The sequence below is a fragment of the Aythya ferina genome (genome assembly GCF_964211825.1).
Source record: "Aythya ferina genome assembly, chromosome: 4".
NCBI classification, from domain to species: Eukaryota; Metazoa; Chordata; class Aves; order Anseriformes; family Anatidae; genus Aythya; species Aythya ferina.
The window spans coordinates 18,985,421-19,006,449 of NC_140300.1; the positions used below are offsets into that span (position 1 = coordinate 18,985,421).

Consider the following 21,029-nt stretch of genomic DNA (forward strand, 5'->3'; position numbering starts at 1 on the left):
GAACAGAGCCTCTTCTTAGACTTTCTAAAGGGATGTGGTTCTGAGGAGAAGATGGAAGAGTCACAGGAAGTAAGACTGAAAGAAAAATCACTTGAAGAAAAGGAAGGGTATCACCTTCTTTTGACTTAATGCCCCCAACGAACATTTAATGTGCAAGCTTGTGTCTCTTCACCAGAGAATATGGTGAAGAGACACAAGCTTGTAAGCTTGTATATTTTGTATAAAAATACACTGTATTTTTTATTTCCTCCATCAGCTTTCCTTTAGATTCAAATAGATCTGCTGCTACTGTCAGCAGCTCCATAAACCAGATCTGTGCCGGAATATTAACAAGGGCTTCTAATTTTGAAGGCGAGATAAGTAAGGTTTTCTTTATCACTTATAGTGTTCTTGTACCTTCAATGTTAAGACTCCCCCTCCCGAGTACAGATTCCCTAATTTGTAGGTAGGTCTTCACAGACAGAAATATGTGTATATTTTATATTGTCACATAATTAAATGTAGTTCTTGAAACTAGTGTTAAAACCATCACCACCTCCAAAAAAAGTCCCAAAACATTCGGCTATTTCCCATTCACATCAAATAGCTTATTAGAGACAGGAGCAGGGCAAAAGACTGTGTTTTTGTTCTATGTTTATTTGGAGTGTGCTCAAGTGATGATGCATGGGCCTGCAAAAATGACTTGGCTACCTTCTCTTCTTAACCCAGAGGAGGAGTGGATGCAATGTATTCATGCTACCAGGTAAACTTCTTATCGCATGTACTGGGTCTGGCTGGAATGTTAACTTTCCCAGCAGCAGCCCATACAGTGCCGTACTCTGTACTTGTAGCTGGAACAGCAGTGTTATCACACCAGTGTTGTGTCTACTGCTGAGCAGCAGTGGCACAGCATTGGGCCTTTCTCTAACCCTCCTAGGGGGTGGGCAAAAAAGTGAGGAGAGAAACATCACTAGGGCAGCTGACCTAAACCAATCAAAGGGATATTCCATACCATGTGGTGTCACACTCAGCAATAAAAGGTGGAAACAGGAAGAAGAGGGGAGGGGTGGGCTCTCGTTGAGAAGACGTCGGTCCTCTTCTCGAACACCGGCTGCGTGCGTTGAGGCCTTGCTTCAAGGACATGGTCAATCATCGCTCATTTGTGGGAAGTAGAGAGTAATTTCTTTCCTCTGCACTTCCATATAGCTTTCATTTATTTTGTTTATTTGTTTTCCTCCCTTTTTCCCCTTTCCCTTTTATTTCCCCTTAGTTAAATTGTTTAGTTCATGGTAGTCTTTATTTAATTATTATAATTATTTCCCTTTAATTAAATTATCCTTATCTCAACCCGTGAGTTGTTCTTTGCTTTACTTCTCCCCCTCCTCATCTAAAGGAGGGGGAGTGAGCGAGCGGTTGTAGGGTTTAGCTGCCCAGCATGGTAAAACCACCACACCGCAATGATCTTCCTGAAACCTGTAAGCAGTCCCTGTACAGTCAAGAGTCGAAGCCAAGACTGTCCCAAAAGTTCTGTATTCCACAACAGTTCTCTAAGAACCATATATCTTTCTCGTTCAAAGTCCTAATACAAGAAAACTGCTTTAAGAACAGTAGCCAATGCTATTAAATAGCACCTGTTCTCTTAAGTCAACTGTGAAGAGTGTGATGCATGCAGACACTGCTGGTGAGGTACACCAGGGCAGATCTGGAGTCTGAGCCCAGCTCTGCAGCCCACAGTTTGAAGGGGATGTTGAGAAACTGGAGAGGGCCCGTCCAAGGACCACCAAGATGGGGGCATCAAGGAGTGGTTGGTCATTGGCCATCAGCAAGCAACCAGGAGCAGCTGAGGGAGCTGAGCTTGCTCAGTCTGGAAAAGAAGAGCTAAGCAGCAGTCTACCAGCAGCCTACAGGGCTTGAAAGGGAGTCACAAGGACCCAAACTCTTCTCAGTAGGGACAGAAAATGCAACAAGGGGCAATGGACACAAACTGCAGATAGGGAAATGTGGGCTAGACAGAAAGAAAAACTCACTAGGAGGACACTGCAGCACTAGAGCAGATTCATACCACTGCTTCCCCAAGGAGACAGAGAAATCCCCATCCTCCAGGGTTTTCAAGGCTCACCCAGATAAAGCCAAGGCTGACCTGGTCTAGCACTGTTAATAGTCCCACTTCACATGGAGCATGGACAGCATGATCTCCAAAGGTCCCTTCTGACCAATCTTTTTACAACTCTGTGAACCGAAAGTAAAGCAGAACGTCAGGAATGCTTTGAGAGCAGTTCAGTCACAGCAGAGTAAATTAAAAGATGTCATCAAATTATTGCTTAGCTGATGTCGCTGACATCTCAGGTGAGGTAACTATATCCAAGCAGCATAATTCGTAATCTTCAATGACAGCTTCAGTAAGAGTCCTACTAATGTAAGGTATGTGGATTTTAAATCACATTACCTTTCCAACTATAGAGATGTAATTTCCTGTAGATTACTACTGGATATCTTCCATTATAGATGTCCAGGCCAAGTTTCATTAATACACAAACAGCACTATTTCTCATCTTTAGCAAGCAGGCACCTTTCCTTAACACTAAATTCACCTTTAAATAAAAGCACCAAACAAACTAAAAAATTCATCTCCATCTAAAAACAAAGCTTCCCCAAAAATCTCCAAAAGTGAATGGAAAAGAAAAAGCAGCCAAGGGTAAGAAAAGGAAAACACTGATTAATGAGATTTGTTTGTTCTGGGGTGTGATCAAACAGACCAGCACCACAGTCAATGATAAAAGGAGGCAAAGTGCTGTGCAGACTGTTATATTCATCTGCTTAAAATTCACATGGTCTGAGTGCTAGAATAATTTGCTCCACACCATCTGGCAGATATAAGAAGTACGAATATGTAGTGGGGGGGAGGGCGCGAGGAAATTTTCTGCATTCCTGTAGGATGTAGAAATATTGTACTGGAGCTTGCGACTTAAATCATACATCACTGTTCAATATATTAAACGCACAAATAAGCTGTAAACAATCCAGCAAATGCTAATTTTTAAACCATGTAGAAATAAACCTACAACATTAGTCTAATCCTACTCTTTGTATTTGAACTAGAATCTAATACAAGCCTTGAAATGCAATGCAGCAAGTGAGTGTGAGTATTACTCACTGGGCAGTGTGAATTGTGTATTGTTATCCATGTCCCAAACAGAGAGGATAACTGTTGTAGCTCTCAGCTAGACCTCTTAGCCTCTCTTATAAGCCCAAATTTTAAAAATTCTGCCAAACAACTGTGAAATCCTCCAATGTCGTTCAAGAAGCAAATATTCCTAGAAGATTTAAGCTGCTGAGATATGTAGAATTAACTTGTATATCTCAAGGAAATGTGAAAGCCACTTTTCTAAATGTGTTTCTGTGTTCCCTCCACAGGAAATAGACCATTCTTATACCTTTTACTTTCATAGTTAAGTGTGCAAGTTATGCAGCTTTTTCCTACTTTTGATACTTATTCAGCCCCTGGTATCACCCAAAATGTTTGACAAAGAATTCACAAACTGCCCTGAATGCAGTCAGGCACATCATGGGTAATGCATGAGACCTGAATCAACCACAAAACCTAGGTGAACCTGAAGGAAAGACAGTTGTCCTGTTTTCTTGCATATTTTATCCCTTAGCTAACAATTTATTTTTTTAAACTGAAGAAACTGTGTTATTTCTATATTTTTAATGATACTGAGATCATGTGGCTGCCTATGCAGGTTTGATTCCCATAGAATAACTTCTCAGAGCAACCACTTCCGAGGTTTTCTTTTACCTTTTATCACTGAAGAATTCTTAGAGGGCACCAAAGCTCGTATTGCATGTGGATAACCAAATGTTGCTCTCAGATTAATACCTAGGGACCTGTAGCTAACAAGACAGCAAGCAGTAGCTGAGGAGCTGTTTTCTCTGGTGAAGTAGACGTGGTGGTGAGACCCTGACCAACAGGCTTAGGAGAACTCAGATGAGACAGACAGAGATGTCCCTGGCCTGTCAGCCTCTCCTTTCTATTTGGGAGGCCTTCATGTGTAATGTACCTGGGAGTCTGCCTGCTGTTGTGGCTTCTTTCCTTACCATTGAAAGTGCAACCATGGCAGAGTGAGGAAGGGAACAGTCTCAGATAGTTAAAGCTACATCTCCTGGACCCCACATCAGGCAGCTCTGAGAACTCCCTCCTATGTAATCAGTTTCAACCAATAAAACATATAAATTTGATCAGTTTATCAATACAACCTTGTTGAGCTACATATGTGGGAGCTGATGTTGTCACATTAAAATGCCTGAGAAAGAGTTAATCCTTATGCAAGAGTCCCAAGAGCATTGCTCTATGACTACGCGTCTTAGACGACCAGAGTGTTTCCGCTTCCCCGGGCTGTTGCAAAGGATATTTAATTACAGCAATACTGCTGCCCCAGTGCTTTTACAGTGTTGCAAGGCAGCCATAAAGGCTGAGAAAGCATTCTCCTTCTAAGCTTCTGTTGTTAAGTGGCTTATAATGTTTCCAAAATGTGACCTTTAGAGCTGGAATTTATTGTGCTTGCATTCAGTCCAAAACTAATTTAATTAGGAAGTTCCAAGAAAAAACTGTTTACCAAGTATTGAGTCAGCTAGGTGGCAAAGAAGTACTTTTCAATTGCTGAAATAATTCTTCGAATGCACAAGAAAATTTTACAATAATAGAAATTTTTATTTGAGTTCAAGCATGCCACATATCACAGCTAAAGGATAACCTCATTGCATGCAACCCCTCTTCAGATTTCTCTGTCATTTATGGCCAAACAGTTTTCTCCATCAGAAGTCTCCGACAGCGATTTCCAGACATTGGCTGTTCTTGTCTCAACTCAATGTCTGCCTCTTTACTCTTGCTAGGAAGTGGTGGCCAAATATCACTTCTAGAGCGGTGATGTCTCAGTATTCATAACAGTATTACAAGCCACTTCCACCCCATATGACCACATGCTAGTGGTGGTAGCTGGTCTTCAGTGCTTTGTAGTTCCTGAAAATTGATGGCCTTTTTAAACATTTTTAACACTTTACTGGCTCGTGTCAGCACAGTACTGACAGGGACATATGCATTCAGCCAGGTGAAGGGCTGAAAAGAGAGGAAAAGAGGAGGAAAACAGGGACTGGGAGGAGACTGAGCTGTGCAGTGTCACAAGGTGTGGCCAGCTTGATGCTTGTGGTGAAGGACCGAAAGGCAGAGAGGAAGGACACGGAGCAGTAGCTGCTGGTGGTCTGAACATGACAGAGTAGTGCAACTGAGTCTAAAATATCACCTCTAGTGGTGATGGACACAGAAAAACACAGATGACAAGGAGATTTTTAGGAGATGGGTGGCTGGGAACAGAAGATGACAGTGAGGGAGCTGCAGGCTCCTTTACTGATCCTTCTGCTACGCCATGGGCCCCTCTGCTGCTACAGCCATCGAAGGCTTTTGCTGTTACTCCTCCTGCTGACCTGGACGTGCCTTTTGACCCAGGCCTATTGGCCTTGAAAAGGAGATGGATATGCTTTTCTTCGATCCGGGAAGAATGGGATACATAAGGCCTGAAGACCGAGTTGCTTGACAACTTAAAGCGAGACATATTGTTCAAAAGGAATGGAAAATGGAGACTTGTATGTAATCAAGAAAAGGAATGGAAAATGGAGACTGTTAAGTCATGGAACTTAAAGGATTGTTTGTTACCTTTTCTGCTTGTGAATATGTATAGGCGTACTCGATTTTAGTAAGTTATGGAACTTAAAGGATTGTTTGTTACCTTTCCTGATTGTACATATGTATAAGCATACTCGGGTTTAGTATGTAAAGCAATGTTCTGTATATTTAGAATGTTTGATGTTCGTGTGTGCGTGTTGGTGGAGCATAGACTCCCCGCACACCCAGCGCTGTTTACTTGCCTTTTATAGCTTTTATACCTTTTAGAAATATTTGTTTTATAAATATTACAAAATTCAGATTTTGTAACATTTATAACACTTTGGAGACTCATTTATAACTCATTTATAACACTTTGTAGACTCAGGAGTTGGACTCAGCGATCCTCGTGGGTCCCTTCCAACTCAGGACATTCTGTGATTCTATGACCCCAGTGGAGAAGTGGTGAAAGGTGACAACCAGACCAAGATACGGTAGGTTTGCCAGGATGGATTTCAGTGCAGAAGTTTCCTCCTCAAGTCTACTTCAGCCATGAGCTAGGGACGGCCCTCTGTGTGGTAACAGGCCCTGGTGGTGATGTCACAGCGTATCCCTCCTGTATCCCTCCTATGTCCCTCTGCCGTGGGTGCCAGCTGTGGCCCAGTTGCTTGTGGGGCCTGTAGGAGGAGGACCCAGAGAGAGCATTGTGCCTATCTGGGGACATCCTGCTGCGATGGAGAGGCTGAGAGCCTTTAGCGGTGAGGGGCAGAGGGAGGGAGGTTGGGGGCTGAAGCAGGACCCTTCCCAGCAGGCTGCTTGGGGCTGCGTCTCCTGCGGAGATTTCTCTCCCAACTGGCCAAGATCCTCGTCCCTACCAGCTCCAGCCCCCTGCAGCCAGCAGCACCGATGCCACCTGCTCAGTTCTTTCCTTCCTTCCAGGTGTGGGCTGCTGGCCCAGACGTAGACGTCGCCAGGGCAGAGGCAGGGTGCCAGGGCCTGTCCCTGAAGCGTTCCCGACCTCTGCCACTGTTGCGACTTTGCTAGAGCGCCTGCAAGACGAGGAGGTGAGCTGGGGGCTCCCCACCATGATGCAGCGGGGGGAGCAGGGGGAGACTGTGCCTGGCGGCACCTCTGCCCTCCTGGTTTTCTCATCCAGAAGCCCCGGCACAGGGCAGTGCCCAGCCTGGAGCTTCTCAAGGAGCAGTCATTTGCCCAGGCCCCATCCCAAGGTCCCATGGCTGCCCAAGCCCAGAGGCCAGGGGATTTGTGTCCCTATTGCAGCTTCCCAGCCCCAGCAGCACCTCCCTAGGCTCTGCAGAGCGAGGGCGGGCAGCTGGCGGCTCGCTGGGAAGAGGAGCAAAGCAAGTGCAACTGATCCCTATGGTGGTCTGTCCCCAGGGTGACAGAGCGCAGACTTACTGCGAGCTCGAGACCGTCTTGTGGGGAGATGACAGCTGCCTGCAGTGCGGTGTCGTCAACCGGCTGCTAGCAGAGGTGTCCTGGGACCTGACAGCTGACCAGGTGAGATGGTGCTCTTGGAAGGCAATGGGAGCAGCCTGCCAGGCATTGGAGGGCAATGTGGAGCACACAGACAGGTTTTTCTGGCCTTGTGGCCCCACAGAGGCTCCCCAGTGGCCCTGAGGGATCAAGCGGCTGGGGAGAAGCCTGCCTGGGCTAGCGGGGAGCAACAGCTGGGGAGCTGCTTGCCTTCCTTCCCCAGGGGACCAGAGGTGGCAGCCGCCCAGCCCCAGGCACAGCTGTCCCCAAGGGGTGTTGTGGGGGAGTAGGGGCCATCTCCCCAGTGCCTCCAGCACACAAAGTCCATTTGAGATGAACCCCCGTAGCCAGGGCTGGCTGGTTCGCAGATCAGGGGATCGCAGGATGGCTGAGGCTGGCAGGGCCCTCTGGGTCCACCTGCTCCAAGCCCTGCTCCAGCAGGGCCACCCAGAGCAGGCTGCCTAAGACCACGTCCAGGCGGCTTCTGAATATCTCCAAGGAGGAGCCCCCACAGTGTTTCTGTGCCAGTGCTCCGGCACTTGCAGCTGTTCAGCCCGTACAAGTGCCCCACTCAGCCTGTCTCCCGGGGGCAATTCACCTGAGCCTCTTTTTCAGGGTGTGTCGGAAGACATGAAGGTGGCTGCCAGTGACGTCCTGGTGGCTCTGGCCCGCTCCCACTTCAGCTTTGTGCTAGCCGAGCTCCTGGCCCAGCTGAATGCCCCAGGGAAGATCTCCAAGGAGTTCGTGCTCATCACTGTGGGCAAACTCCTCAGCACCAACGGTACGGTCCAGCACTGCCATCCTCCCTCCCGCTTTGGGCCAGGCTGGGAGAGCTGGGATAGAAAGGGATCCTTCCCCTCTCCACGCTGTTAGAAATGGCTCAGTCTTCAAAATAGGATTAAATAAAAAAAAATAGGATTTATTAAAAGAATAGAGGTAAGCAAACAGCACTGGGTGCACCAGGAGTCTCCGCTCCACCAGGACGCACACCAGTTACATCAAGTAGCTGATTTTTATGCTCCTAGACTAATACATATTCATTACTACTTCTAAAAAAAATAGGTTATTATAATTAGCTTCCGGGGTCCAGTCCCTCCTACTGGAGCATGCGCATCAGTCTCCGGTGGTCCCTCTGGGGGTCTCTAGGGGTCTTTCATGCTGAAGGCTCGTAGTCTTCCTCTCCAAGTTTTTTTCTTGTCCTTCCCCTTTGTACTCCTTGGCACCGTGTCAAGTTTATACAGCATCCCCTGCAGGTCTTGTCTCCTAGCTGTCCTTCAGCTTCTTTTTTTTCTTCTTCTTAATCTGTTGGCCACCTGGCCAGATATCAGAGGCTTGCATAGTATCCCATAACAGTCACTAGTTGTTATCAGTTGTTCTGAAACCCCCAGACATCAAAGACTTCATACAAACACAAATAGCTTTCTTATTGACACTTCACGGGTAATTAAAACATTCCTCACCAGCCATTCACAGGGACAGTCACACCTGTAGCAGTATTAAGTTAATCTCGAAGAAGACAAAAAAAAGGCTGTAACTGTTAGAAATAGAAGTCCGGAATAACAAAGGCAAACAGGTTCATAAATTTGAGGAGTATTTTCTGAAGGCTTGATAAATTGACTAGAATTAGGGGGAGACTGGGACACACTGCATCTGTGGTTCAAGAATTAAATTGCCAGTGCAGGACCCAGAGGCAGACAGGGCTGTTCTTTATTGACACGAATTGTTAAAACATTCCTCACAACGCAATCCGTGCTGAGCTGGGGGGCACCGTGGCTGCAGCGCCTCCTCCCTCGCTGCCAGTGCCGGCTGGGGGCTCTGACCGTGGCCACTCTCCGTTCTCTTTGCAGCCCTGCAGTGCATCCCCTTCATGCGCGTGGTGCTGTTGGGGCTGCGCACCGTGGTGGGCCAGTTAGGGAGCGGCCGGATCCTGCGTGCTGCCTGCGGTGGTGAGTGGACCCTGGGGAGGGGCAGGGGCAGGGGCAGGGCAGCCCCTGGCACCTCGCTCTGGTCTCAGAGCGGGCATGGCGGGCCTGAGCCCACGGTGCTGCCAGCCCTGGGCCATCCCAAAGCGTTGGGGGCGCCTGGAAAGGGTGGGTGAAGGTTTCTGTGGGCTGGAGGTGAAGGTGCCCAGGAACTTCTGGGTCCCCTTGCTGCCTTCCTGGGCTTTCCTACCGGGTGAATGTGCCCTGATGGGCAAAACTTAGGGAAGGGAAGGGCAGGGGCTGCAGAGGAAAATGCTGGAGCCTGCGAGGAGAAGGTGTCATGTGGAGGACAGAAACGGTGTGGCATTGTCATTGAGACACCTCGAGCACACAACTTGCCCTCGAACCTAGATCTGCTCCTGAGCTGAATGAACTGTGCTTCCAGCAGGCTGGCAGGGGGTGCCGCTCCCTTCCCTGCTCCAGGCTCCTTTTTCTCTTCTCTTTGTGCAGCTCTGGAGCAGTGGGCCAAAGTGGTCAACGTTTACATCTGCACCTGGAAAGGATGCTCCTTGCCTGCTACAGAGAAGGAGCAGCTCTATGAAAACCTTTCCCAGGTGTTCTGCTCTGTGGCAAGAAACTGGCTGGACTGCCAGGAGGAAGAGGTGAGAAGTGCTGCTTTCCCAGCTGGGGACGGCAGCAGGGATGTCCCCTGTGCCTGTGCCTCTTTCTGTGCCCAGCGGGCTGGCTGCAAGAGGCCCCAGACTGGCTCTGTGCCTGGGGCTGGGGGCTCCCTGCAGGGAAGCAGCTGAAGCCCAGGGCATTTGGGCAGGCAGGGCGGGGGTGAGGGGTGGGGAAAACCTCTCTGCCCTCCAGAGCAAGCCCATCTCCTGCAGGGCAGAAGGGAAAGGGCAAGGGGAAGGGAGAGGGAGAGGGAGGGAAAAAGGGCAAGGGAAAGGCCTCTCTGTGGGCAGGGCAGACCTTCAGCCTTTGACACTGGGCCTCCCCGGTTCCTCTCCAGGACAAGCAAGCTGTCATCGGGGCCATGACTCCCTTGATGCGTGTCCTCCTGCACAAGGAGGAGCACCGGGAGCATGTCTGGGAGCAGCTCCTCTGGCTCCTGCACCAGTACCGGGTGGTCCAAGACGCCTCCAGGGTGACCAAGGTGAGGTGTGGCGCAGGGCCTGGCACGGCCGTGGGGTCTGTGCAAGTGGCACGAGGGCTCAGGGATCTGTGGCATGCAGGGAGGAGCCAGGGAGCTCCCCTTAGAGAAACGTGCAACAGGGAGGTCAGTGGAGATGTGAGGCTCCCTCGGCTCTTCAGGCAAGGGAAGAGCAACCGTGATGGGGCCAGGAGGGAGCCAAGAGGGAGCCAAGAGGCAGTGGGGCCCACCTCTGGGAGATGGGAGGCTTTGCTCCCACCTCCCTGGGGGCTGTTTGCACGGGGAGCTCTGTTGCTGCGCACAGTTTCTCCATTCGCAAGTGGCTTGACATGGCTTCGGCCCTTTCTTCCTCTCCTGTTCTCTTGTAGAGCCTCCTTTATTTCCTGGAGGCCCTGGAGCAAGTTCAGATCCCTGTCCCCAAGGGCAAGTGTCTTGCCATCAGCAGTGTCGTGTACAGCGAGGTAAGGGGAGCCTGCACCCACACAGCCGTAGCAATTCCCTCTTGGCTGAGTCTCGGGAGGACTCCAGAGCCCCGAGTCTTTGAATGCTGCTCGGCCTTGGCTCCTGGGTGGCTCCTGGGTGCTCCAGACCTGTGCGTGTGTCCCTGGGGATGCTGTGGGGTGGGCTGGGTTTTGGCTGGGGGTCCTCTTGCCACGAGTGCCCAGGGAGATGAGAGCTGGCAGCGCCGTTTCTTTTCGGTCCCTCTCAATGCTGCTGGGACTTTCTCCAATGGACCTTGTTCCCACAGCTCACTGACGACACCAAAGAGCACAGCCAGGACCATAAGGCAGAGCTGAGCCAGTGCATCCTGCTGCAAGGTAAGGAGAGGAGCTGTGGCGATGCCCCGTGGTGTCCCGGCAGCTCTCTCCCAAAGCTCAGAAATGGGGGTAAGCTGCTTGCTAATGCAGGATGGGATTTCCTCCCCACAGCTCGGATCTGCCCAGAGGAGACGATCCTGTTCCTGGAGTCCCAGCTGGGCCACGAGAGGGAGGCCGTGCGCGTGGCAGCCCTGGGTCTGCTCGGTGCTCTGGCACGCTGTGACGGTCAGTACTGCGGGGTCAGGGCTTGGAGGGCTCTCTTCCGCCCTCTGGGCTGTGCCTCCACGCATGCCTCACTGGATCTCTTGCAGAGCCCGCGATGGCAGAGAAGCTGCCCCAGGTCGTGGAGGCTGTCAAGTGTGTGTGCAGGGACCCCAGCATCCGGGTGAGCTGTTTTGGGAAGGGACTGTGCCATCGGGGTCGGGGTGGGAGACAAACCTTTTCCCTCAGGGCAGAAGCAGAGCCTGGCAAGGCTGGACTAGAAGGGCTCTGACCTAGCCAGCCATTTCCCCGCTCCTTCGTGTTTACCGGAGGGAGGGCTGACGGCGAGAGGTGACGCCGCTGCCAGCATGGGCAGGTCCCCGTGCCCCTGTGCTAACCACACTTGACCCCTGGCAGGTGAGGAGGGCAGTTCTGCACTTCATCAGGGAGCTGCTCAGTGCCAATGCCCAGAGCTGCTCAGTGTGGGATGTTGTGGGCTACATCTTCAGCGAGTTCAGCCAGAGCTCGAGCAGAAGGGTAAGGACAGCGTGCAACATCTTCCCTGGGGAGATCTGCTGCCAGGAGGCTGGCATGGGAGCCTGCTGGGGCCACGCCTGAGCCTTCTGGGTCAGGAACTGAGAGCAACCGGGACGGGGGGTTCCCAATGTTGTCTTGCAGGCTGCGGGACTCCTGTCTGCCCAGGAAGCCCAGGAAGAAGGAGGTCTCCAAGGGCTGTGCATGGACGTTCTAGGGTCACTGGACATCTCTGTGAGAGGGATGGCCAAAGTAAGTCCTCCTCTGTCCTGCTGCTGCTGCTCCTCTCCTCTCCTTCAGGCCATTTGTTCCTAGCCCCCTTTGCACACCTGAGAGCTCCCCCCAGCATGCTCTGAAGTGCTCCGGGAGATGCACACCATCCTCCCCATCTCTGAGCTGAGGCAGAAATGCTGACGGGCTGAATTGTCTCATTGCCTACAGCTCCTGTGGCCGAGGCTGCTGATCTATGTGATGCCAGCCAAGTACACGGGCATGCTGATCCCTCTCTCGCGCTGTCTCCGTGCCCTGGCTGAGAGCAATGAGCTGACAGCAGGGCACGAGCATCATGAACTGGATCCCGATGTCCTCAGCTCCCTGTTGCAAGGTAGGAGTAGAACTCCCCCAATGAGCTCTGCTGACCTCTGTGTCTGCGTCCTGCAGGGACGACAGCGTGGCAGGGCATGGTGTGGCTCGGCATCTCACCCAGCATTTCTTTCTCCCCGTAGAGACAACGCTGACTCCGCACAACTTGCTGGCTCGCCTGCTGGTGGTGGCGGGGTCTCCTTTTGCGGGCAGTGAACTCCAAGCTGCTGCCTTGCTGGTGATGCAGAGCCTCCACAGCAGGATCCACGGAGCTGTGGGGGCCACGTGGAACACCGAGATTCCCCTGCTGCTGCAGTACCTCCAAGGTAAAGTGCTGCTGGGGAGGGGGAGGGAAGGCATGGCAAGTCAGCTTCCCAGCATGGCTAAGGGGAATCCCCGCCTGGTGCCCAGTGCTTGTTCTGCTGCCGTTTCATTTCCCTTCCGGGGAGCCAGCACTGAAGCTGGGGGGAGTGGTCCCACAGCGATCCATTCATCCCGGCGCATGGATGGGGCCCTTCCCGTCCCCTTGGACAGCGTGCTGGTCCTGGTGGCACCTCCATGGCCCTGCTGGGGCGGTGCTTGTGGGGAGGGACGGACGGCTGCCTCTGGAGCGGGTGCAGCCACCAGCTTCCCTGGGCCAGGCCAGCTTTGCAGCAGCTCTCCTGTTGTGGCTTGGTCCCAAGCAAGGTTTTTTTGTCTTCTTCCTACTTTCTAGGAGGAAAGGGGAACATCCCAGACGCTGCCGAGTGGGAGCGCCGTCTGCTTCAGGTACTGCAGCCTGGGGAGGCGTAGCATATAGAGGTGGCATTCCCCAGCTGGCAGGTGCCCACCTGCCTAGAGGAGTCTCTCCCTTCTCACATGGGCCACAGCTCTCGTGGAATGCCCCTCTGGCGTGGCCGTGTGCCTTGGCACTGCCTCTTCCTGCTTGTCAACGGCCAAGAACCATTCGCTTCCTCTCCTGTTCTCCCCTGCAGTTCCTGAGGGCATCCCTGGAAACCATCGGGGATGACGCCTGGACCAAGCGCCTGAGCTGTGTGCTGAGCCAGCGGCTGGACAGCTCTCCCAGCAGCTCTGGGGAGAAGGTCGGTTCCCTGCCCGGCTCTCCCCTGGCAGCACAGCCACGGGGCCCCTGCCCACGTGCGGGGCTGGGGCTGGGGCTGCAGGCGGTGCTCTGCCCACGAGGGCTGTCTGCGCTGCTTCCCCGGCCCTTGCCCCCCGCGGCCTTTCCCTCCGTGCTGAGCGGGGCTGGCGAAAGCCCATCCCTGTGTCCGGGCTCGGCTGCTCCCCGTGCGCTGGTGCCTGTCCTGCTCTGGCCCCGTTGCAGCACGCCAGGCTGTTGCTGCATCTCGGGCTCGGCTTTTTCCCTTGCAGGCTTTCCTGTACAAGGCTGTTGGGACGACGCTGGGAGCTTGTCAGGAACTCCCACACGTCCAAGAGAACCTGCTGCAACATCTGACGAGAGCACAACCTGAGGAGCCATCTGAGGCCCAGGTGAGCTTCCCTGCTCTGTCCCTGGGCCCTGCTCCAGGCCTTTTCCATCTCCTCATCTCCTCATGGCCACTGTGGCTGGCCATGTCTGAACGGCTGGGCCTGTGCCAACTGCCCCTCGCTCTTTTGTTGCAGGGAATCATTTCTCTCGTCTGCCAAGCCGCCGACAGCCACTTCGGCCTGGTCTTGGAGACACTGACAACATTTGCTGCCACCTCGTGCAGTGTCCGGGGCTTGAGGGTTTCCAGACACAGGAAGGTGAGGTGTTTGGGGTTTCACTCCCTGGCTTTCTTCCACCTGCTTTTCATCGTGGGCTGTGGGGGGCCATCGGGTGGATGTCTCACAGCATCTCTCGCAACGCAGATGACCCAGGCCAGCAGGAGAGCTGAGGCCACTTGCAGTGCTGTCATGCTCGCCCACAGCAGCATGGCACTGCATGCCTCCAAGGAACAACTGCTCGCCCACGTGGAGGCAGACATCGCGGGCAACATCCTGCTGCTCTCCATCTCCAGCAGCCAGGTGAGAGCTCGGGGAGTGCAGGGGCAGGGCTGCTGGGTGCCCCAGCTCCAAGCCCTCCGTGCTAGGGCATCCTGAGCCGGGCCGTCTCTTTCTAAAGGTCCCCCAAGGAATGGTTTGTCCCAGCAGGAAGATCCAAGCCCTTCCCCTAGATTTCCCCCGTGTGCACATGTTCCTCTCGCAGCCCGTGGCCCTTCCTCCAGTTCAAAGGGTTTTCTTCTCTCTTGGGCCCCAGAACTTGCAGACCAATCTTACTCTGGTGCAGAGCATCCTTGAGGTCGGCTGTGCCATCCAAACTGTGGGGAACTTGGGCAGCTTCCATCCTGTCCTGAAGCACAAGCTGCTGCTGATCCTGCAGGTGAGTGCCCAGAGCCAGGGCTGTCTTGCAGGGGAGTTTGGGGCCATGCCAGGAGGCAGGAAGGTCTCCCTCCTGAGGTCCTAGAGCCGTGTCCCCAGCTGGTGGGGGGGGCCCTTGGGTGCTGGCAGGCAGTGGCCGTGGCTGGGCAGCTGCTGGGGAGCTGCTCCATCCTGCAGCGCCCCTGTGGGAGCTGCGGGAGCGCTGCAGCCAGTGTCTGGCAGTAGTGCCCGTCCCCGGGCAGGGTGCGAGAGCTCTCCTGTGCCCAATGCCCACTTGGCAAATTTCTCTTGCAGAACTTGCTGAAGACGACTCTCTGGGACTTCCCGGCAGCGTCCCTGCACCTGAAGGTGATTCTGGCCCTGGAGCAGTGGAGGTAAGAGCGAGGAGCTGCGGGGGCTGTGAGGCGGGATGACGTTCCTCCTGTTGGGGAGCTCCCGAAGAGCAGCACTCCCTGCCACAGCCTAGGCTGGTTGGATTTGGGGCTGTCGATGAGGACAAGCCCAGATGCCATGCGACCCTCTCTGGAGAGCGCTAGGAACTCCTCTTTTTTGGCTTCCCCTTGCCAGCAAGCTGGAGATCTCGTTCAGCAGCAAGGAAATTTGCAGCCTGCTGTCTGACTGCTGCCGGGCCATCCTGCCACTTCCTTCAGCGGCTGAGCAGATTGGGGAGATCGGGAACGCAGAGGAGGCAGTGCTGCAGCTCCAGGTAACTTGCTGTCCCTTCCCTGCCCACCTCCCCAGCACAAGCTGTGTGCTGGCAGCAGCTGTGATCCTGCATCTCCGTCCCTCTCCTCTGCTTTCAGTCTCTGCACATGGCCACGAAGGCTCTGGGCCGGCTCATGGCAGTCCTGCTCAAGACAAAGCCGAGCCCTGTCCACTTCGTAGACATTGCCGAGGTGAGTATCCACGGGGTGATGGGGCAAGCATCCCTCCTGCCACCAGTGGGGACCTTGGGGAGTTAGCAGAGGAGCAGGAACCTCCTGCTGCCACGCCAGGTTTTTGTGAGCTCAGGGAGGCCAAGAAGTGGGCCCTGCAGGGGGCAAAGCCAAGAGGCAGCCCCTGGCTGGCTGCAGCAGGGAGCTGGCTGCAGGGAAAAGCTCCTGGGTGGGAGCAGGTGCGTCTGAAGAGAGTGGGGCAGTGCCGCAGGGCAGGCCCTCAGGGAAAGTGCCAGGAAGGGAGGGAAATGGAGAGGGATGGCGGGCAGGGAAAGATGCCCCTTGGCAGACAGAGCTGCTCTGCCCCAGGTCCTGTGGTTCTGGCTCTCCTCGGACAATCCGTGGGTGTGCAAGAGGGCCCTGCAGGTCTGCGCCCAGCTGCTGGAGGACTGCAGAGATGGAGTCGCTTTTCAGGTGAGGAAGGATGCCCACCGTGTGCCCCCTGCTCCCTCCCCAGCCACCTGCAAGGGCCTGGCAGGGCAGCTCTGCCCAGCTGTGCACGGGCTGTGGGGTCCCCCAGTGCAGCGCTCTGGGGTGGCCCCTCTGCCCAGTCCTGGCCTGAGCAGGGCGCGGGTGGGAGACGCAAGGGAGTGCTGGGGCCACCTCCAGCCCTTGTTCTTCCTCTCGCCCCTGCAGACAAGAGGTGCCTACCTGCCGTTTGGCGCCTTGGCGGGATTGCTGGGGCCTCTGACCTGTGAGCCCACGACCAGCTCCCGCCAGCTGGCTGCTGCCTGCCTCAGCTCCCTTCTCCACATCCAAGGTGAGTGTGAGTAGAGCAGGCGCCTGCCGGCCCTCTGCCCCGCCTGGCCCTACCGGGATCCTGGGGGCTGGGCCCTGCCGCCAGGAGGGAGAGGAGAGGGACGGTGCTCGGCTGCTGTCCTGTCCCCACCCTGTTCGTCCTCCACCTCCCCAGCCATCTGGGGAGGGATCCTGGCAGAGGGCCACCCAGTGCCACCTGCCAGCAGTGTTTCCTGCAGCCGGGGGCACTCAGAACCTGGCAAGGGCCATCCTGCTGCACCGAGTTCAAGACTGACTCCCCTGGCCCCTTCAGCAAAGGCTGGGAAGGGAAGTTCAGTTGCCCTAAGTGCGACTCCCCTTTTCTCCCCATGCTCGTTCCAGCCAAGGCCACGAACAGGGTGTTGGAGACAGACGACCCTGTGAGCTTGTGTGAGGGGCTGAGTGCTCGCAACGACACCTCTCAGCATCTCCAGACCTCCATCCAAATCGCAGAGGTAAAGAGTGCCCTCAAGCTTCCTTATGTTCTGAAGAGCTGGAGCGGAGCCGTGACGGGATCTCTCCTGGTTCTTGCATCTTTCCAGGTCGTTTGCAGAAACTTCCCCAAAGAGCAGGCCGCACACTTCATGAATGTCATCCAGGAGCCCTTCCGGCATGCCAGAGGAAGCCGCGTGCGTGCTGCAGGCAACTGGATGCTCACCTTTCTGGAAACGTGTGGCAAGGACATTGGTCCAGACGTAAGAGACATTTTGCCATGCCTTGGACTTTCTCGCTTTGGCTGTCGCACCACACATCTTGCCATTTGTGTGCTGAAGAAGCTCTCGGTGCAGAGTCAGGGCTCGGGCAGGGTGCTAGGGGTGAAATTTCGCCTTAGAGCGTGAAAGCGTGGCAAGGGAGCAGGCGTGGCTCATGGGCTGAACGCCCACGTTCCCAGAGAAGCGAGGACGTGCCAAGACGTTCTTTCTCCCCTGCTTCTTTCAGGTGCAAGGAATCCTCTCCACTCTGCATACCTGCACAGAGTCCATGCTGGAGCCCTCGTTCATGTACTTCGTGCACCATGCAGTGCTGATCCTGGCCCGCCATCACCAGGAGCTCACGATGAACATCATCCTTGAGAAGTTTGTGCCTATGGACAGGTACATGCGCTCCTCCCTTTCCTGCTGGGCTCAGAGAGCCATAGCTTGCCTCCCCTCCGCTAGGGCAATCCAAGGGGAGCAGCAGCTGCTTCTCCTCCACCCAAATGTCGGAGGTGTGCTGGTACCGCTGGGAGGAACCAGGCATCTTCAGCCCGGCTGCTGAAGAAGCATGAGGTGAAGGCATCCCAGGTCACAGAGCATACGGGCTCACGGTTGCACGTCTCTTGGCAGAAACACACTGGAGCTGTGGAGGACTCTGGGGAGAGACAGCATTGGCATCGGTGTGCTGAAGCGCTTAGCGAGGAAGCTGAGGAGAGTGGGAGACGACAGCTCCCAGCCCAGCTCGTCCAGTCGGAGCTTGCACGCCCAGCAGCCTTCTCCAGAGTCCTTGACTGTACGTTCGGTGGCGGAGGCTTTGTGTCTGCTCCCCCACTCCCAGTCCGAGGGCAAGGCGTTGGGTGCCCTTTGCAAGAATCTCTGGACACTGCCAGGACACTGCTGCAGTGTCTCAGTGGTAGCAGCTCGGGACAGCCGGGACAGCCGCTGCTCCTGGGCTGCAAGGCTGTCCTGGAGACGGGGCGTGCAGGCAGTAGAAGTGCCCCAGGCAGCCAGCAGGCCGGGGCTGGTGGCAAAGCTCTTGTTTAACGGGTGCTTCTCGGGTGGTCTCATTTCCCTGCAGGTCACCTGTGCCATCTCCGAAATGGTGTCCGTGCAGTCCAAGGAGGGGGTCCAGAGCTTGCTTCCCTCCCTCCTCCCTGGGCTCCTGCTGCAGCTCAGCAAGGCACTGGGGGAAGAGATGCTGTTTGCGCCCCTCAGCCCCTGGAGAGGGCATGCTGAGGATCAGCGGCAAGAGGGCAACGTGTGCAGGTCAGGAGCAGGAGGGGCAGGGCAAGGGGGGCTTGAATTGCCTAGCCAAGCATGGTTGGTTGTTTCCTGTCCTGCTTCCTAGGCGGGAGGCCACTCGAGGCTGCAGATTTGCTTTTTTCCTCCCATCCCTGTTTGTTTGGAGCTTGGGATGAGTGAAGAAGCGGCTCGTAAAGCTGCTGAGCATTCTTGCTCTGCTAAGTCTTCCCCTGCGGAACACTGCTCTGATCTGAGACTTCTGTGGCTCTTGCTCTTTCCCCAGGCCTTTTTGCGAGACTCTCATGTCAGTGCTGAGCAAATGCGCTGAGAAGAACTGGCTGACCCCGTTCTGGAGGCAGAAAATGTCGGCGCTGCTGGAGAGCCCCCGCACTTATGCCGAGGGCATGTGCCTCCTGACGAGGTGAGAGCCCCAGGGCAGCATCTCGCCTTCCTCTCGGTGGCTGCGCCCAGGGGAACGGCTGCCGGGGCCCTTTCCTGCGTGCTCGGGGAGCTCTGTGCAGGGCAGAGCAGCGCCTGTGCTGGAGGAGGGGAAGTCCGCGGTGGCAGCCTGCAGCCTTCCCACTTGACCGGGCGTTGCCCCTTGTGCTCTTTGTGCAGTGTCCTGGTCCGTGCCCAGCTCGTCTCCCGGGAGCTGATTGAGATCTTCTCCCAGTGGCTGCGCTGCCCGTCAGCAAACCTGCAGCTGACGGCCATGGCTTTCTTTGCTGAGGTGAGGCAGTAGGAGGGCAGGGGGGCTCCCCAGGGCTTTTCTGAAAGAGATTGCTGCTTGGGCTGCCTCTAGCTGTGGGGAGAGATGAGAAGCAAGCGTCACCATCGAGACTCCTTTGTCCGAAGCCTGCTTGTGTGCTGTGCCTGGGCTGAGGTTGTATCCTGACTCTCGTGGCTGTGTTGCTCTGTTGCAGCTGATGAAGGAGCCGCCTCTTGAGAAGAGGAACGTCCTGAAGACTCTGCGTGTCTTGGCTGAGAAAGCACACCACCGAAGCAGCACCATAAGGCAGCTGGCAGCGAGAGCTCTGGGCAACGCAGCCGGCAGCACGCCCGTGGAGGTGAGACGGATTTCCCTGCGCTCTGACTGCAGGGATATTCCCCTCCCTAGCAAGACCCCGGGGGAGAGCTGCTTCAAGGGCCTGGACAGAGCGGCAAAGGCAAAAGCAGGGCTCCTTCCTAAGGCCGCGCTCCTTTCCCTGATGCCAGCAGGGCTGCCAAGGGAAAATTGGGTGCCAAATGTCAGAGGAACAGTGCTTTGGAACAGAGTTGTCAGCCACAGAAAGAAAGAGCAGCCCTTGGAGGCAGGGAGAGCCCTAAGTCTGTGCACGGCTTTGGCTTTGCAGATGCGGAAGCACGGGAGACAAGTTGTCCAGGTGCTGCAACAGAGCCTGGCGGACACTGCCTGTCCCGAGGTGGTTGCAGAAAGCATGCTGGCGCTAGCTGAGCTCATGAGGGTGCTGCAGGCGGTGAACTTGGGATCGGCCTTTGAAGACATCGCCAGGTCCACCAAGATGTTCTTCGAGTCTGTGAGTGAACCCAGCTCTTCCTGCCGCTGCTCTGAGAAGCGTGGGGTGGGCAGGGGCCTGCACGCGCCGCCTGGACAGCCTCTGCTGGCTGAGTGTCTGCTTCGGCCTCATTACCCAGCTGACAAACGGCTTTCTGGTTGCAGGAAGAAGAGTGCCTTCGCTACTCGGCCTTGCGCCTCTATTCAGTCCTGGCCTCCTCAGCCTCGACCAAGCGGTCGTTCTTTGCCGGAGAAGTGGCGGAAACATGGGTCAGCCTTTTCCTGCACCTCCGGGATCCCGACTTTGCAGTTGCCAGCGTAAGTGCCCTTGGAGCTTGCTCCCAAAGCCCCAGAAAGCTGCGTGGCCATGGCCGAGGCGTTCTGCCACTCCTGCCTGCTCAGCGGCTGCCGGGCGTCTCTGCAGATCCCCCCTAAAAGTGTTCCAGCGAGCCTTCCGCTGTGCTGCCCAGGGCAGTCTTACCAGCGAGCATCTCAGGCCTCTGGGCCCTTTTGCTGGCCACGCGCCTTCGTGCCTGCCTTTGCTTCCCGGAGCTGCTGCTCCCCTGGGAGCGGGCAGTGGGGAGCAAGCCCACGGATTCGGTCGCCAGGCATCGGGACTGGGTCGGGTGCCGGCCTAAGGGATGGAGCAGGTCCCCTCTGCTGCCACCAGTGCCAGCGAGTGCCCCTCGGGCAGACCCCGCCGGGTGGAGCTCAGCAGCACATGGCTGGCTGAGCTCCCTGGGCAGGTCCCAGATGCTGCTGGAGGAGGAATGACGGCACAACTCTCTTTTTCAGATGTGCAAGATCACCTTCAGTCTCTGTGCTCCATTTATGGGGCTGAGGCAGCCACAGGAGATCATCTCTCTCTCCGAGAGGCTGGGTGCACGAGAGCTGCAGGATGCGCTCTGCAGTTACCTGGTAAGTAAACTGTGCTCCAGCGAGACGTCAGGGCCCTGCGGCCCTGCCCTGGCTCCCTCAGGGGAGCGTGCAGTGATGCACGTGGGGCTGGCCGGGACTGGGACATGGCCATCCCTCCTGGCCACCCACTGCCTCTCCCCTTCCCCCTGCCCCAGCTGGCTGAGGGGCAACAGAAGGCATCTTTTTGGACCCCCGTGAACTTGTGCCTTCCTGTCTTGCCCTAGGCCAGAAACGCCC

At 55.3% G+C, this 21,029-nt stretch overlaps 3 protein-coding genes across 3 annotated transcripts; all 3 read left to right on the forward strand.

The window, feature by feature from the left end:
* Nucleotides 1-10,099: 10,099 nt before the first annotated feature.
* LOC311436762 (maestro heat-like repeat-containing protein family member 2B) lies at nucleotides 10,100-15,674 on the forward strand (the record flags this gene model as incomplete). Its single annotated transcript, XM_084519221.1, has 16 exons — nucleotides 10,100-10,219; nucleotides 10,585-10,677; nucleotides 10,893-11,259; nucleotides 11,346-11,419; nucleotides 11,653-11,772; nucleotides 11,914-12,021; nucleotides 12,211-12,373; nucleotides 12,495-12,677; nucleotides 13,067-13,119; nucleotides 13,326-13,433; nucleotides 13,723-13,842; nucleotides 13,975-14,358; nucleotides 14,591-14,713; nucleotides 15,007-15,086; nucleotides 15,280-15,418; nucleotides 15,516-15,674. 16 exons carry the CDS (start codon nucleotides 10,100-10,102, stop codon nucleotides 15,672-15,674), a joined length of 2,394 nt encoding a protein of 797 aa, XP_084375347.1.
* Nucleotides 15,675-15,822: 148 nt separating this feature from the next.
* LOC311436764 (uncharacterized protein) lies at nucleotides 15,823-19,103 on the forward strand (the record flags this gene model as incomplete). Its single annotated transcript, XM_084519227.1, has 8 exons — nucleotides 15,823-16,061; nucleotides 16,284-16,407; nucleotides 16,767-16,879; nucleotides 16,967-17,119; nucleotides 17,364-17,518; nucleotides 17,750-18,385; nucleotides 18,645-18,782; nucleotides 18,980-19,103. The coding sequence occupies exons 1-8, from the start codon at nucleotides 15,906-15,908 to the stop codon at nucleotides 19,101-19,103; spliced, it is 1,599 nt and encodes a 532-aa protein (XP_084375353.1). The 5' UTR covers nucleotides 15,823-15,905.
* LOC311436765 (uncharacterized protein) lies at nucleotides 18,323-20,990 on the forward strand (the record flags this gene model as incomplete). The annotated part of the gene is made up of 3 exons (XM_084519228.1): nucleotides 18,323-19,896; nucleotides 20,040-20,192; nucleotides 20,670-20,990. Exons 1-3 carry the CDS (start codon nucleotides 19,288-19,290, stop codon nucleotides 20,988-20,990), a joined length of 1,083 nt encoding a protein of 360 aa, XP_084375354.1. The 5' UTR covers nucleotides 18,323-19,287.
* Between the last annotated feature and the right edge of the window lie 39 nt (nucleotides 20,991-21,029).